Consider the following 17,030-nt stretch of genomic DNA (forward strand, 5'->3'; position numbering starts at 1 on the left):
AATGAAAACTCAAAAAGTAAGTCCTGTGGACAGCCGGCCTGATTAAATGTCGGTGTGTGTTTGTCAGAAATAACATGCATATCACTTCACTGACTTTACACGTATGTGAACACAATGAAACTGAGCAGGTTGTATCATCCCAGAAAGTATTTTATTATATAAATTCAAAGTCATATTTAAAGACAAAAGTTAAATAAAAAGCCTTTATCAATATAGTAATCCTAGAAAATGCTATATACTTAACCTAAAAAAAAAGTAAATGTCTTTAAGGCATTATAGGATGTATATTAAAAATTCAAGCAGCCATTATCTTAACACATTTTTGACAGCCAGCAGCAGGTATATATATTTGACTTATAAATTGTAGAATATGTAAAAAATTCTCTGAATGTATAAACTACTAGTCAGGTAAAAGCAGTTATCTCTTAATAATGAAAGGCAATAAAAATGGCACTTATGTATTTGCTTGTTTTAGTTATTTACAGTATCAATTTAAATCAGAACAGTAAGAAAATCAACTTTGAGAGATGCGTGTCTGAGAAAATCAATGATTGTCCTACAGATAATGTTGATGATAGTGTTGATGCCAAAGTGTCTGGAGCTTTGGATATTTTCACAGACTAATTCACACGAATGACTTGGTCTATTGTAATAAAAGACTCGTCGCTGCTCAGGCTTATTCAGTTAGAAAAACAGGAGACTGGGGGAAAACAGTGGAAAAGAACGAGGAGTGCTACTAAAAATGGGAACGGTGGGAAACAACTAACAGAGCTCCATCCAAACCAGACTAGCTGTTTCCCCCTGTTTACAGTCTTTATGCTAAGCTAAGCTAACCAAAAGCTGACTCCAGGCAGGGGGGTGGGGGGTTTGCTTATGGTGAACACTGTCCATTAAATCTGATCAAACCTGGCGCACATAATCCTGATGAAGCAGATTAGTTTAGTGTTTGAGAATTGAACTCTTATTGAGGCGGTGTTCCCTGTGATTGACTGTATATTTCAAACTAATATGCACATTAATTAAACAAAAAAAGTCAATCTGTCAATCTAAAACAGAGCAGGCCTGATCCCTGCCTATATTAAGACAGTAATAAGGCTAAAGTTTAGAGGTGGATGGGCTCAAACATGAAGAAACACCCTTGTTGTCTTTTAGGTTTTGAGGTATTTCAAATAAAAACATAGAAAATAGGCTGCAACTCAGTGTGGTATTGAGCATTCAGTCTCTGTAACAAACTTCAATATGATTAAATGGAATGATTAAATGATTGAAATCCCTATTTTTGACATTTGATACCTCAGATTTGTCATCTCACCTTGTAGAGAACAGGTTGTTTGTCTACAATATGTCTACAAAAAACAAAAGCTATCTGCCTGTCTGTCTACAGGGAGAGAGATGGATGTCAAACAACTTGTTCTCTACTATTCAAATAAAAAACGGAAACTTTCCTTTAAACATTAGCATTTTGCTGAATATGTCTGTCTTTTCCAACATCACTGACATGTAGTGAAGCACTGATGCCCGCCATTCCCTTTGCCTTCACTGGAAGGTCATCTGCAGGCTGGGAGCTTGTCTTGAGACGCTAGGGAAAGATATTGATATTGTCAAAGAATATCTCCTGCAGCAGCAAACAGGAAACAACAACAAAAATAGCTTCAATAGACTTTATAAATTCAAATGGTTCATTAAATTCTACAATATCCACTAACCACACCACTAACAACAACACTGACCTGCCAGAGAGTCCCTTTTTCTTTGGCCAGTTTGTAGATCATGGTGAGTGGGATCATAGCAAGAGATGACATGGCCAGAAACCAGCCAATCCAGTAAGCCCACCAAGGATACACATAGGAGTTGTTGAATCTCAGAGGGGTGTATCTCAGGATTAAAAACACAAGTGTTCCCTTTAATGGGGGAAAAAAAACAAAAAATCATAAATATCACCTACCATGGGATCAAAATGATAAGATTATTAATATAAATATAATAGGCTGCGTTCGACACCTACACTGCAAATAAGAGGGGTGGCATACAGCCAGCAGTACTTGATCAGTGATAGAGGTTTGTACCCAATCATGTCCTTGATGTTGTCAGAGAAACGTTCAGCACCTAGGACAGAGACACATTGTGATACTACAACCAAACAGGTAACTTTAAATTCTTCCAAGAAAAACATCATGTAATTTTGGCCTGAATGTAAAATGGAGACAAGTTGCTAAGGAGCCAGAATCTTTCATTGCATTGCATCTTTCTTTTGTTCTCCAAATACCCTTGTTTTTTAAATGGACCATGGGAACTCCATTTATAATTGCTATTATAATATAATATGCTATTATTATATAATTCAGTTTTGTGCAAACCAAGCTCATTGCTGTCTGAGGCTAATAGGGTTTTTGTTGGGCTAACGAAGGATTTTATGCCTCGGTACTGGCAATAAGCTTGGCCAGAGACCTTATCCTTTGGGTTTGTACATCATGTTCGTCCCATCTCATCAACGCAATATCTCAAGAACGCCTTGAAGGAATTTCATTAAGTTTGGCACAAAGGTACACTTGGACTCAAAAGATGTACTGATTAGAGTTTGGTGGTGAAATGTCAAGACTACTGTGACTTGATAAAACACGTATGTGGCTATAACTTATACACGCTTTATCCTGCATGGGGTTATGGGGGGGATGACTTCCCACATGACTTTGGGCAAAGACAGGTCACCAGTCCTTCACAGGGCCTAACTCAAGAATTCTCCAGGTAATTATGTTCAAATTTCAGACAAATTTTTAATAGGATAAAATGATAAAGTGATGACATTATATATCCAAAAGGTCAAAGGTCAACTTCTCTGTGACATCATAATGTTCTGCAAAAACACTTTTCTGGCCATTATTCAACACCATAACTCAGGAATAGAAGGGGTTATTGTGACCATATTTCACATTTGGTTGGATTGTAACATCCATATTTGAACTATTGTCTTCTTTCATGGCTACAACTTTATATTCTATCAGAGTCAGATTTATTGGCCAAATTCCTTCAAAGCCTTCACTACAAAACTGACTCTAGAGAGACTGGATTGGTTGGAGGAGGCGTACAACCATGAGGCTGAAATTCAAGTACTTTTTCTTAGGGACGATGTATGTCAGTTTACATTGCTGTTGTGGACTTGCTATGGAAATTTTCTCTGATGGTACTTTGTTTTTTCCTACAGAGACAATGTAACTAATACAATTTTTGTGACCCCTACTTTACACATTTATTGGTACAGTGCCTCTGGTCTAGCTTAGATTTTTAATCTTAGCTTTTAACAGTCTGAAGTTGTTGTTTTATTTTGACAGATGCAACACTGTGGCTTTCCGAGATTTTTCTGAGCTGCCACAATTAAATCTTAAATACATCTATATTCAATATATACCATAACTTTTTTTTTATAAAGTTGTGCAATCAGTGTGATGTCAATGTAACATATATAAACCAAAGACAGTTATCCCGCTCACAACTGTATCTTACCATAAATCCATCCAATAATAACTGACTGCAAGATTGCCATCAAAAGGAGAGTAGGACCACTGCATACATAATGATCAAAGATCTGCAGAATGTATGCGCCAGCCTGAAATTACAACAGTCCATGCATTGGTCTTAATATCTTGATATCACCTTTAATTTTATGCTAAGTAAACACCTCCAAAAAAGATAAAAGAAATGTTCACAGTTTGTATACAGGTAATGGATATTGACCAGTCGGACCACAAATAGCTTTAACCTGATGCTTCATTGACCGACAGTGAAAGTACTTCTCACAGCTCACCTGTGACACCAAAAAAAGGCCAAAAAGATAGCAAAGAACACAAATCAGCAGCAGACAAAGCTCTCTGCGGTATCCTTTTTGGATCTGGGAAGGGTAGATGTCTGTTAAAGAGGTCATGATGCTTTCTAGACCAGCAAACTGGAAAATGACACAAAAATAGGTTAGTGTTGAGTCGAGTTATCCAAGAGAATGAACACTGCATTGCATGTTTTTAGGAGTCATAACAAAGGTTGCAGCTGACCTGACCATCGATTCCTAACAAGATGATCATGGTGAAGAAGCACACAGACCAGGCTTGAGGCCATGGCAGCAGGGTCACAGCTTGTGGGTAGACTATAAAGACAAGGCCAGGACCTGCAAAGTGAAACCTACAAGTAAGTCATCTTTGGCTGCCACAGTGTCTTAATTTTGCAACTTCCTGCTGGCAAAGTCAGCGGTGTCTGAACTAATATGTTATCAGGTGTGCTTGTTGCTAATTTAAAGATTTCAGGAAGAATAATCATGAGACAAAACAAAAAATATACTGTTGAAAATATAAAGTTGCTTTAACATTTTTTGTTGTATTTTTTATTGTATGGTGCAAAAATGCATAATGCAACACTGACTAAATGCATAATAGTCTAAAAACTTGTCGAACTGAATCAAGTAGATGCACATCCGTACCTGACTCAGCCACAGTAGCAATGTCGACACCCTGCTTTTGTGACATGTAACCCAGAATAGAGAAAATAGCAAAGCCAGATAAAAGGCTGGTCCCGCTGTTCAACAAGCAGAGAAAAAAGGAGTCCCTGCAAATCACAAATTAAGCATCCTGTCAATATTTCTTTCTTGGAAACACAGATGTACGCAAGGACTGATAACATTGTTCCCCTCAATGTACTTCAAGATAAAAGAAAGAAAAAGGAGAAAAAAGAGGCAAAAGTCATTCATGACAAGAATATATACGAATAAAGAGAAAAAAGATAGAAAGGTATTGTTATAGTTTAAAAAAAAGAGAATAAATAACAATAGTACTGATTATAGATAATGTAAATCTTAATTAAAGCTTGTGAAAAAGGATGTTTTTATAGTAAGTAGGTTACAATACAATGATCTGAAAATGACTTGTCCTCAACTTATATTAAGTAAAGGAGTAAAATGGGTGTACATGTTTCAAATGTAATCATCAAAATAATTATAGTGTTCTTTATGTGATGTAGGTGGTTGGATACTGACAGCTAAATACAACTGCAGCCACTTTATGAGGTACTTACCTATAACAGTTGTTGTTGTACTTGTTGTAGCTCCCAAGTGTAGTCAGGCATCCCAAACATATGGCATATGAATAAAATATTTGTGTTCCAGCATCCATCCAGACCTATAAACCAATAAGAAACAAATTATTTTTCCAAAAGCACTGCTACTATTATGGCAAATTACAGAACGGGCTGAATGATACCTGCGGGTCAGCAAGACGTGCAGGATTGGGGTACAGGTAGTAATTGATACCATGGAAGGCTCCAGGAAGGGTAATTCCTCTGAGAAACAGCACTATTAACATGATGAAGGGGAATGTAGCGGTGAAGTATGTAGCCTGCATTAGAGGAAACACAAATCATTGGTTACAAATAAAGAATACTTTACCATAACTAAAGAATGGAACCATGTTAGAGCATTTACTCAGGACATGCTGTGATGATGCAATGGTGTTATGTCAGCTCGGTGTGGTTTGATAACTTTGGAATCTGTCAAGATATTATCTAACGACGGTTTTTTTTTTACACAACCTTCCTGCCAGAATTATGAAACATATCACTTCAAGCATGAACTTTTCCTTGGGTTAAGCCATTGGGGAAAAGTACAGGACCGAGGTGTGAGTCACGTAGAGACACGGATCCAATGAACACATCTTTCTTATAGAGAAGTTTGCCAGTGAGCATTTTCAGTTCACTTTTCACAATCATAGACTTTAAGTCAATGGTGTACATCCACTGAATCACCTTTATGTTGTTGGTATGAAGCCACTTTTACACCTTAGCAATAAAAATCCATTATTAATACTGTCTTCAACGCTATGTATGCATGTGCCTGCAAGTCTGAGGTTACCACAAGTGCACCTCAGCAATTTAATTTATTGTACCTTCCAAGGATTTATTCGTTGTGCAACACATTATACAAAGAGATGACATAAAAGTAAAAAATAAAACATTACAATGCTGTTATCTGTTCCTTTAAGACTATTAAAGGTTGCCATATATTCTGTAACTGCTGCTATTTTGTATTCATAGCCTTCTCTTACAGCAAATTCAGCTGTTAAGAGTTTTGGGTTGGTTTGAATACACTGTAAGACAGCCAGGCATGTGAACATGTGAGAGCCATTTGGTAACTTGGCAGCAGCTCCCTGAGGAAAATTACCAAGGGGATCAGGTTTTCTTCTCTGCTCACAGAGGACAAGGAGTGGCACATACTGTAAGTCTTCTCAAACCAGTTCTAAAACTTTTTCAGAGTATTTATAGCCTAATCATCATCATACTTGTAACTATAATATTTGTTTTCAAAACAGCCACTGATTATAAAAGGACTTGTACAATACAATCTGTATTACGCCTGCCTTAGAATTTTAGTATCAAACACTACTAATGAACAGCATGTTGTCTTGATAACAGGTGTAACTTTATCGATGTATAATGTATGGATACAGATAACCATTCATTTGAAAAAAGAACTTTGTGACTGATAATGACAACATTTGCACCCGCAGAAGCTCCAATCCAAGACAAATATTAGTAGGTGTAATGCTGTAAGGGACATACAAATCCTAGACAAATTAATGGAGGAGATACATTTGTCCAACAGCCTACAAATAAAGATTATACAGTAGAGGAAATGGCAGCTTACGACAACATATACAAAAAAACAAGGAAGGGATGAAATGTGAGGCTACATGACACACACTTGTTATTTTAGTCTTACTTTTCCTGTGGATCTCACCCCCTTCCAGACACAGAAGTAGCAGATGACCCAGGCAAAAAGAAGGCACAAAGAAAGGTCCCACTGTATGCTTCCCAAGACCTCTATGCCGGTGGATATATTCAACACCCGTCGTCTGTAAGGATGATGCACTGTCAGCGTATGTGAACAAGTCCCTCAAAGTCCTTATACGTGTTTAGACTAAAAATATCAAAATTACACTGTAATTAATGAGGATCAAAAATAAATAATAAAAAGTCAATATTCTGTCAGAGAAGGCAGTGAAGTTGGGCAACAAGTGAACATATCCTGTGTTTACTAGAAAATACATTGCCCCGACCCTGAATACACCTGAATGGAATGAAGATATTATTTGTGTCATTAATTACATATCTGATTGACAGGCCATGAGGTCTATGATGAAAGGTCTGTTGAAGCTGAAGCGCATCGAACTATTAAGAATGATACATGTTTGAATTTGCAAAAAAAGGTCCTTCACACCTTTGGTGCACAGGTGCTTTTTTATCTTTCTGCCTGACTAGATAAGTGTTGGGAGGGGCTACGCTGAGAGTTGTGTTATGTGTAAACTGTCAATATCAAAAGGGTGATTGCGATATCAACCAGACAAAGTGGAGATGTAGTCCTGACAACAGGTCTGAGAGCCAAAATAAATTAATTCACCTGTGTTTGACTGGGTGAGCGCTTTAATTGTAAAGTGACCAGTGATTTTACATCACACGAGATAAATTAGTTTTTGAATTGCTGCATTCACATTTTAGACAACTCAAGATGGTTTTATGATTAAGTTGTTTCTGAGAGGGTTAAAAATACTGTGCATTGACACTATTGCTATATATGCTTTTAATTTTTGATTTCATTTTCTTGAATTAAATACTCTGGCTGACGTGAGGTACCCATGTTTCTGCCAGAGTTTCACAGTTTTAAGTACAATTCAGAAATAACATTGACATTTGGTACTGGTAAATATGAATACTGCAATATGACAGTACTGTATTCCCCTAGCATTCCCAAAACACAAAACACATCCAGACCTAAATGTCTCAAATCACTAAAGAAGACTTTTATAGAGTGAATTGAAAATAATGACAGGCCCTAGGCTATGAAGACTGGGCGGTTAATGTAAAAGATGATATTGATAATAGATAATAGTACAGTTCAGTTGACTTGATTACTCAACGCTAAATGTTAAAACTGTGATCATTATGAGCTGTGATTGTTTTCAGTTATTCCAGGGGAGATCTGACATCTGGTCAGGCTCACCTAGGTCCGCTATACCTGTTACAGCACGTGTGCTCACCCAACTAGATTATAAAACTGTTAAATTTGGAAGCTGTCCTTGTTTAACACGTGCAACTATTTTACAAGAGATGCCTGGCAAACACAGTTTGCAAAAAGTCAACCAGTCCTGAGCAGATGTACAAACTGGAAAAATAAGACAAAACGCGTGTGTGGGCATGTAGGACATATAACATTACTGCCAGTGCCACATGTAATTACTACATGTTTCTGAACAGGCATACGATCTAACTTTAGAACAATGATATTTTCCAGTCAGCACTAAAATACAGAGCTAGTGTGTTCAGATTTAGATTGTATTACTAATAATTGTTTTTAATGATGTTTAAGTTTGAAAATTCACTCCTATCAATAACACGAGTCTGTATTAGACAAGTTTATTTGATATCCATTCATAAGAAATAAACATTAATCCGTGACTAATTTGCATTGAATTCAGTCTTATTTGGATAATAACTTACTGCCAAAACTCTACAACAGACGAAGATGAATTCACAGGTGAAGTCCAGTTAGCAGTGGCATTATAGTTGTTTATTACCACACAAGCATCTGAAATGTATCAAAGTATTATTAAACATGCATGCTCTATTGACACATCATTACATCAGTACCACATTGTAAAAATAATTTCTTTGTGTAAATTGTACAAATTATACTGAATACAATGAAACAGTGCAAACATTTTCCCTTACATTATAATACGGTATACTTGGCAAACGTTATACTTTCAATGATATTTCAGTTTTTAAATACTTAAAACACATTACACAGTATATTTAGGTCATGTTGTATGTGTGGCAGAGAGACGCTTCAGGATAAATAATTACTTCACCTGTATTCCAGGTGTTATTACATGTGGTCCATGGTAACTCTCCAGAGAATGAAGAGAAAAGGTAGAGAAAAGCCCAAGCTAAAATCACAATGTAGCTGATACTTCCATAGAAAAGGACCATTTGGCTGGCATATCCCATCCCTGAAAACAACAAGGGATGGTTAGCATGGCATTCCTACAACATTTCTCCCTTAACTTGCTAGACCATGCCCAGTATACCATCAATACTGGCAGCTATACTCACCTTCAAACAAGGGGCAGACCTTCCTCCAGCACATGATTCCTCCCTGACTGGTGTACTGGCCCAGTGCTGTCTCCAGTAGAAACAGGGGAATACCACAGGTCACAAGGAAGAGGATGTAGGGAATGAAGAATGCACCTGAACATTTAAATAAAGCATTGTAAAGACACATATTACACCACTACAATGGCGTATCAAGCACACGTAAAGAAAAAAAAGGGAGGGATGTTTTTTTTTGTATTTTGATTTCAAGAATGAAGTCAAAATGTTGAAGAAATACAATTTTGACAATAAACTTGAAAAGTAAAAAAAAAAGTTGATAAATTGACAATAAAAAAAAAAGTGGAAAGTGTCAGAATAAAGTCAAAACAGTCAAAATGTTGAGAATAAAGTTAAAAAAAAAATTGGAATAAAGTGGAAATACCATTTTGAGAATGAAGTTAAAAGGTCAAGAATAAAGTCAAAATGTTGTGAATCAAGTCGAAATGTCAAGACACGAGAATAAAGTCTAATTGTCAAGAATATTGACAAAATGTTGAGCTATTTCAATGAGACCACGTCCAAGTTTGTGTGGTTTCTCCTTCTGATCAGATGCAATTTTTGCCACAATCCCTTCAAGTCCTCCTACTTATTAACACATTATATTTACATTCTAGAAGACAAATCATTTCCTTGTTATTCAAGCCAATTCAGAAGTTTAAGGTTTTGTGTAGAACTGCATGAGCTAAAGCTAGTGGTTTGATTAGTAGGCAGGTAGTTTGACTTTAATATTAAAATGTCAACTTTATTCTCAAAAAGGCATTTCTTTATTCTCAACATTTCGAATTTACATAGTTTTCTTCAGTTCTCTACTTGCTGTGCTGTGGACTTTTTTTTTTTTTCTTCAACCTGCTAGTTTACTAAATATTCTTCCTAAAAGAGCTAAAGTCCAGCACAGGAGGACAGAAACTTCTGTTGATACTCCTGCTCCAGACTTGGCTGACACTCTCCCCTGAATATGTCACTGGAACAGTTGGGCAGGCTCCCAGGAGTTATTCTGACATTGTTCTGTATTAGCAGGGGAGGCTGCAGTTGCACCAGCCTTGTTTAACAACGCACCTTAGAGGCGTCGCCGCATTGGAGCATGACCGAAAACATCAACTCCAGCCGGGGCTCTATTTGATGAGGCGCGCAGAGGCAAACACTGTAGAATAGAGCTCCAATGCTCACTCTACCACTGGAACTCTCATTGCACAACAGGCATGATCCCTTGATTCTGAATGAGGTCTTGTGATAACACATAGCATGTGGAAACCAAGGAGGCTTATCACACTACTGTAAGGCAAATCGAATCAGGACAAAAAGCCTCAAAATCACTGCTACATCGAGAGCCAGAAGAAACACTGGAAAAGTCATACCTGAACCAAGCTCTATTTTAATCGGGGGGTCCATAATCCCGCATGAAAAAATGGCAAAGACTGAAAATGTGTGCATGGATAACACATCTGACAAGTTATCCTGACAACACGTCCAAGAAATCTGAGGGTTATTGAGGCTGTTTTGAAATCCTGCGAAATAAAACAGGCTCTAAGACTCTAAAAAACGATTTTACTCTGCTGCTGAAAAAATGTGTTATGATGTGTCATTCAGCTGACTCCTTAACCTCAATACATGGCTAACATGCCTCAGCCTTGGGATACATTTTATTTACTTTTTTCTTCTTTTTTTTTTTAACTGAAAGGTCTGCTTTAAACCTTATGGTGTACACCCAAACTCCACTGGATCCAGACTTCTTGGCACCAACCTATGTCATGGCCTTGGAGTGCCCTACCAAAACAAGATGAGGGCAAAGGAGAGCTGTATCTCTCCCCCCCTACGCAGCACACACAGGACAGTGCAAAAAACAAGGCTCCTCCCACCACTCCTCCCTGCCCGGCACACAGGCAGACATCTCTGCCCCCCAGCCCTCCTCACCAGACTCAAAACTTCACATCACTCAAGGCATCCAGAGGATGACTCTGTTCCAACCCATTTTGAAATCCCACAGACACTGAAAAGCAGATTCATGCCTTCATTTCTAGCGTACTGGATTACCGTAATGTTCTTTTTACACACCTCCAAAAGAAATCAAACTCTACTGCTCGGCTGTTAACCAGAACAAAGAGGAGAGAGCACATTAGTCCAGGGATAGCTGCTCGGCACTGGCTACCTATTCCTTCCTTACCTAATGGGCTTGGACCAAGTTACATGGTTAACTCTTTAGTTGACTATGTGCCTGCAAGAAAATTGTGATCATCTGCTGCTGGCTTATTGAGGGTTCCCGGCAACAGTCGAAAGAAAATCGGGTTTTCAGCTTTTGTGCTCCAAAGCTATTGGACACACTCCTTGTGGATATCAGGGAAGATAGAATATATTTTTTAAAACATGTCTTTACTTTAGCCTATGCTACATCTTAAGCCTTTTAAAATGGACTTTTTCTTTGTTCTATCACTTTAATTTACTTATTTTTCCTCATTTCAAATGACATTTCAACATGTTTTTATGTTCCTTTATATCTGGTTTTATTTGAATCTGTGTATGTAATTTTCTTTCTGTAAAACACTGGGTCTCATTTTTTTTGTATGTATGGTGCTCAAAAAGTTCATTATTTTCATTTGTCTCAACATTCCCACTTTCACTTTTTCAGTACTACATCTTCTTTACAGTGCCAATGTTTCCTTCAGGTTTTTCTTTTAAACGACAGATTTTATTTTCAAAATCAAAATTTAAAGTCACTCTTCTGGCTCCATAAACAGAGGTAACCTGTATCCAGGAATATGAAGCAAAAATGGTTGGAGCTTATTTAGCTCAAATGGACTCTGCTCACATTCTGGTTCTAAAGACTGAGAGACACCAGGTAGTCCTTCAGGGACTGAAGCTACAAGCGGGAGTTGTAAGTAAAACTAACTTCAGTCTCAAACATAAGCTCGCTATCTAAGCGGCTCTGATAGCCAAAACTGAAGCTAAACTTAGCATTCATTTGAAGACCACAACGCTTCCAAACTTTTATTAACTTTTGTGTCTCTTTCTCTGATTGTAAGTTTAACCTATATTTGAACAGCAATGTTACAAAATGCTTTACAGTGAACAATACAATACAAACAATACAGTAAAGTGCTTCACGGCAAATCATTTGGATGGAGTCCCTAAAGTCTGTATAACGTTTTTTTTAATCTTGTGTGCACCAGTTGTAATCTTGTGGGAACCAGTAATTGTCTTTTGCACACAACTTATTTTGTTGTGGGAACAGGTCAGTATTATTGAGCGTTTTAGATGATATTTTTGCTGGACAATTTATAGGGAACAAGTTATTGTCTTAAAAAATTTAGATTCAATTCAGATTTCAGGTGTCACCATCTTGCTATTTTGGAGCCAGATGTGACTATGTTTGGATGAGCTGAGAGTTTAGTAAGCAGATCAGACAGAGGACGGACGCTGTGGATAAAAAAAAAATGCACCTGCAGCTGATAAACTGGGCCTCTGTGAGACAGCTCACCTATCTGACTTGAAAAAAAGTTGATTCATATTGTCATTTAGCCTCCAGCTAGATCCATCTGCTCTCTGTCGGGCAGATTAATTCATGAAATTACCACTGTTGTGCCTCGTGCGTAAATGCGCACAACTCTGTCTGTGGAGACACTAGTATGGATCTTGCAGCTGAAGCTATGAAGATACAGGTCGGCCTGTTTAATAAACTCAGAGGAAATATTCCTACAAACAGCTGGATGCAACAAATTAAATGTAGTAAAGTTGTGTATTTATGGACATTTCTGTTTGTAAAAATGTAAAATATTAGAGCAACCAAGTGGTGAGAGAGCAACGTGAAAGAGGCTGAACTATACATGAAAGGTGTTCCGTGATTTCAGGATGATCTGTGTGAACTTTCCACAACTAAAGGCAGCACACTGATATTTTTTTGCTCTTGGTCATCTTTATGAAGATTTATGAAGACAGGCTGTTGGTGTTGAAATGTGTGAAAATCCTGATGTTCTTCCTGTGATCAGAAAATGATCGTCTGTAACATGAAGTTGTTTTTTTCCAGAAGGTGGTTGCTCATGTTCACCCTCCTGCCCTCATATTTATGTACATGAATTCTAAGTATCTGAGCATCACATGTTAGGTGTCAAATACACCCAACAATAGTACTCCTGAATGGACAAGTGATGTGTCGCATTAAATGTTGCGGCCGCAAGGAATTGTGGGACGCCGTTATCTCCTATCCTTTTACATAGGATGGTCCGGTGTATCCCATGCTAAAGGAGATAGGGAAGGAAGCATTGGAGTTCCTTTCCTAAGCATTTTGAGAATTCAAACAGCTCTTAATATGGCTGCCACTTATTTACTTCCAGGTCACTTCAATCACTTGGGTACTTTCCTAAATAAATTGGACTATTTGAACACGCCTTGTCCACTGATAGCAGAGACCTGACTGTACTACAGACCTGTCAATCAAACAGACTTGCCCCTCAAAATGAGCTTTTTGAGGCTTAATTTCTAATTAATGTAGGGACTTTTTTCAGATGGCCTGCCAGAAAACTAAAAAAAAAGGAGTGACCTTAGTGAATGACATCATAATGACGCGTGGAAAAAAAATTATTGACTTTTTACTTCATGAGAGAAATTGAATGGAAGTCTATGGAGCCAGAGCCTTTTTGGTGATATTGCAGTTTCAGGCACTTCCACATTGGCCTCATTGTTTTGACCGGTAGCTACGTCTACTTTTATAGACAGTCTATGAGTGCAGTAGATAGTTAATGATACATATTTAATTTTATGGTGAAAATACAGAAATGTAAACATAATTTAGTAAGAAAGTATGCTGGTGTGTGCTTAATTGTTAAAACAAAAATTAGTTTTTCAATTATACAATTAATCTTGTGATTATATTTTAATCATTAATTGTTTATAGTCTGTAAAACATGTAAATAGTGAAAAATTCCTGTCAAGGTGACTTTTTGAAATTGTTTTTGGTTAACCAACAGTCTAAAATGCTCAAATATTTATTTTACTATGATTTTACAAAAAGAAATGCTGCAAACAAATCCTCACAGTTGAGAAACTGAAACCATAAAACCATATTTTTGTGTTTATTCCTATTTTAATTTGTAAACTGAAAAACAGTCAAGTAGTGTTTTTAATAATTGTTATTTAATAATTGTCTGTCACTAACAAAATCTTGAATGCGTAACAGTGGGTATCATCCACACATAGACTGGAACAAGCATTATTAATAGTGTTTGCATTCAAGATACCACCTTTTTTGTGTGTCTAACGCCACACTGCAACTCGACAAACAGAAAACCAGAGCCACCAAATAATCTTTGCTTTCACCATTGCAATACCATAAAAACAACAACAATAGAAAGACAAAACAAACAAGCAGAAATATTTTAAATGTGTTTAAAGTGCCTATGTGTCTTTCTCACCTTTATGCTGACAAAAATATTAAACATGTCGTTACTTGTATAATGTTTTGACCTTTACTAAAGAAATATTGAAAAATTTAAGGAGATACAGTTAGTTTTTTCTTTTTTATATACCAGGTGTTGAAGATTCATATAACTTTTATATACTGTACTCAAATTTGTTTGTTGTACGGTAGCATTTTGCTATAGCTTGTACTCAAAACTTTCAAAGAAATTATTTTTCTATTACCGAATAAACTTCTTACATCTGTGATCAAACTCTCAAAATATATCAATTGTCTTAAATTTAGCCAAGGAGACAAATTGGACAGAGTTCATAGTTCATAATATCATAAATGATAATTACTTTGTAAAAATTGTGAAGGTTTAAACATGTGTAAATATATATATTTTATTATGTCACTATTAATGATGGCCCTACAACCATCATTTTGGGATTAAACTTCTTAACAGCTAATCTGAAACCAGGAATATCCTGACCTGACATAAAGTTGGTATAAACAGTTTTGTTGTTTTAATACTAATATGGTGCATTGTCGAAATGGTCACCTCTTGACTTTCCTACTGTATGCGCTTTACTCATCATGTAAGTGACCAGAACCACAATCAGATTTGATGAATAACATCTTAAAACTTTTTTTTAAAGAATATGGCTGTGCTCTTTGCACAAACACAGTAGTACATATTTTTTTTATAGCCTTTCATAACCTGTCATGTCCTTAATAATCAAACATGCAGCAGACCCTGCAGGTACAGTGATGAAAACCAAGTTGCTACAAACTTTTAACAATATATTCATCAATCACTCGCTCATAAATTGCCGTATATTTTGTAAGCATAAGAGGCGTAGTTTCCTTTGGTCCACTGTGAATTTGTTTCTTGATCACTAGTCCTTAAAAAACATTGAGAGTCACATAATAAAGACTGTAAAAGACTGAGTAAAGTTTTATAATCATGTCAAAAATAAAACAATGTTCTTACCATTGACAATTATTTTCTTTGTTACTCTATATTGTAGATAAAGGAATAGTTCTAAAAAAGTTTGCATGCAGGATCTGACATTATACTGCTCTCTTGTTAAACTGGTGGGACAACTAAACTAGGAGATTAACAAAATTAATAAAGAAATAGAAAAACTTACCCCCACCATTCTTGTAGCAAAGATATGGAAATCTCCACACATTGCCAAGTCCAATAATAGCACCAGCCACAGACAGGATGAACTCCTTTTTGCTCCCCCATTTGCCACGCTCCTTAACAGTTTGTGAAGTGGTCTTTGTGGGGAGATGGCACGGCTTGTACAGAGAGTCTGCCATGCTGCCGAGCGAGAAATAGTCAAATGGGAAGAACGGCATAGATCCTTGAGTTTGTAGATTGACTGGTTGGGGACTGTATGATGCAGATTTTGTGAGGTTACCTAATTGACCTTCTCCATGGCCACAAGGGGGACCTCTAGATTTATGTCAAAGAGTAATTTACTAGCGCACAGAGCAAAAACAGGAGAGTGAAATGTTCAGTGTGACTAATTTCGTTTTGGACACGATATTGAAGACTCTGAAAGCAGGGCTCTTTGCCTCACACAAGGTATAAATGACTTATTGACTGAACTAGTAGATTTATTTTAACCCAAATAATTTTAACAGTCAATTAAACAGATTAGCCTCTTCTTTAACTCAGTATGAGTGTATATGATATACAGTACATTCATGTATAGTGGTATAATAAAACATGCCAGCAATATTAAATACTTATTACTGAAGGTCCCTAACGCAAGCTTTTGTCAAGGGGCCCAGAATTTCTAAAGGCTGATGATATGCTATTTTCTGTGAACTGACTGTTGTTACAATTGGCTCAGGCTTGCAACAAAAAGAGGGAGTCCACACAAGTCAACCCTATTTCAACAATTTAATTTTACACACACACATACAAAAAATGAATTAATAATATATGTGGGGGTGAGTGCTGTGGTGCATGTCCAATAGTACAAGACAGGGACATATGTTTTAGCAGTCTGTACATGTGCAGTATGTGTTATGTAGTTAAATGTAGGAGATACATTCCACTGGCTGAGAGCTCATACCGGTTCCACAAGTGTCCTGCAAAAACCGAACTGAGAGGTGTATTGTTTACACATGCCTTTCCTCTTTAAACTCCAGCTTACAGTTCAGGGACCAAGTTGCCTTCAAACACAATATTTTTTATAGGCCAGACATGGTAAAACATTTGTTATTTTTAGAGGTATATTTATGAGCATTGCCACATGATTTGAAGCTTGCTGCACAGCACAGCGAAGCACGAGACGAGGGACATCTTGATGTAGCAAGACTCACTTTTGCACGTGAGTGTTTGTGTGTGACAGAGAAAAAAATGTGTCCACACTGACAGATACATAATTGTTCAAGTGTAATAAAAGTTTCCCCCTCGTGGTGAATGACAGGGAGCCTG

At 36.9% G+C, this 17,030-nt stretch overlaps 1 protein-coding gene across 1 annotated transcript; it reads right to left on the reverse strand.

Annotated features, from left to right (window-relative positions):
• Positions 1 to 206: 206 nt before the first annotated feature.
• slc6a11a (solute carrier family 6 member 11a) lies at positions 207 to 15,912 on the reverse strand. Its single transcript, XM_069690637.1, has 14 exons — positions 15,727 to 15,912; positions 9,145 to 9,279; positions 8,901 to 9,041; positions 8,530 to 8,617; positions 6,755 to 6,887; positions 5,241 to 5,375; positions 5,056 to 5,159; positions 4,466 to 4,590; positions 4,044 to 4,156; positions 3,803 to 3,940; positions 3,502 to 3,604; positions 2,006 to 2,106; positions 1,731 to 1,901; positions 207 to 1,579 (listed from the first exon to the last, which is right to left on the reverse strand). The coding sequence occupies exons 1-14, from the start codon at positions 15,899 to 15,901 to the stop codon at positions 1,448 to 1,450; spliced, it is 1,794 nt and encodes a 597-aa protein (XP_069546738.1). The 5' UTR covers positions 15,902 to 15,912; the 3' UTR covers positions 207 to 1,447.
• Between the last annotated feature and the right edge of the window lie 1,118 nt (positions 15,913 to 17,030).

This window comes from Brachyistius frenatus, unplaced genomic scaffold, assembly GCF_029030835.1.
Source record: "Brachyistius frenatus isolate BFR_SWC_R1_liver_20210118 unplaced genomic scaffold, ASM2903083v1 Contig_10, whole genome shotgun sequence".
Classification (NCBI taxonomy): domain Eukaryota; kingdom Metazoa; phylum Chordata; class Actinopteri; family Embiotocidae; genus Brachyistius; species Brachyistius frenatus.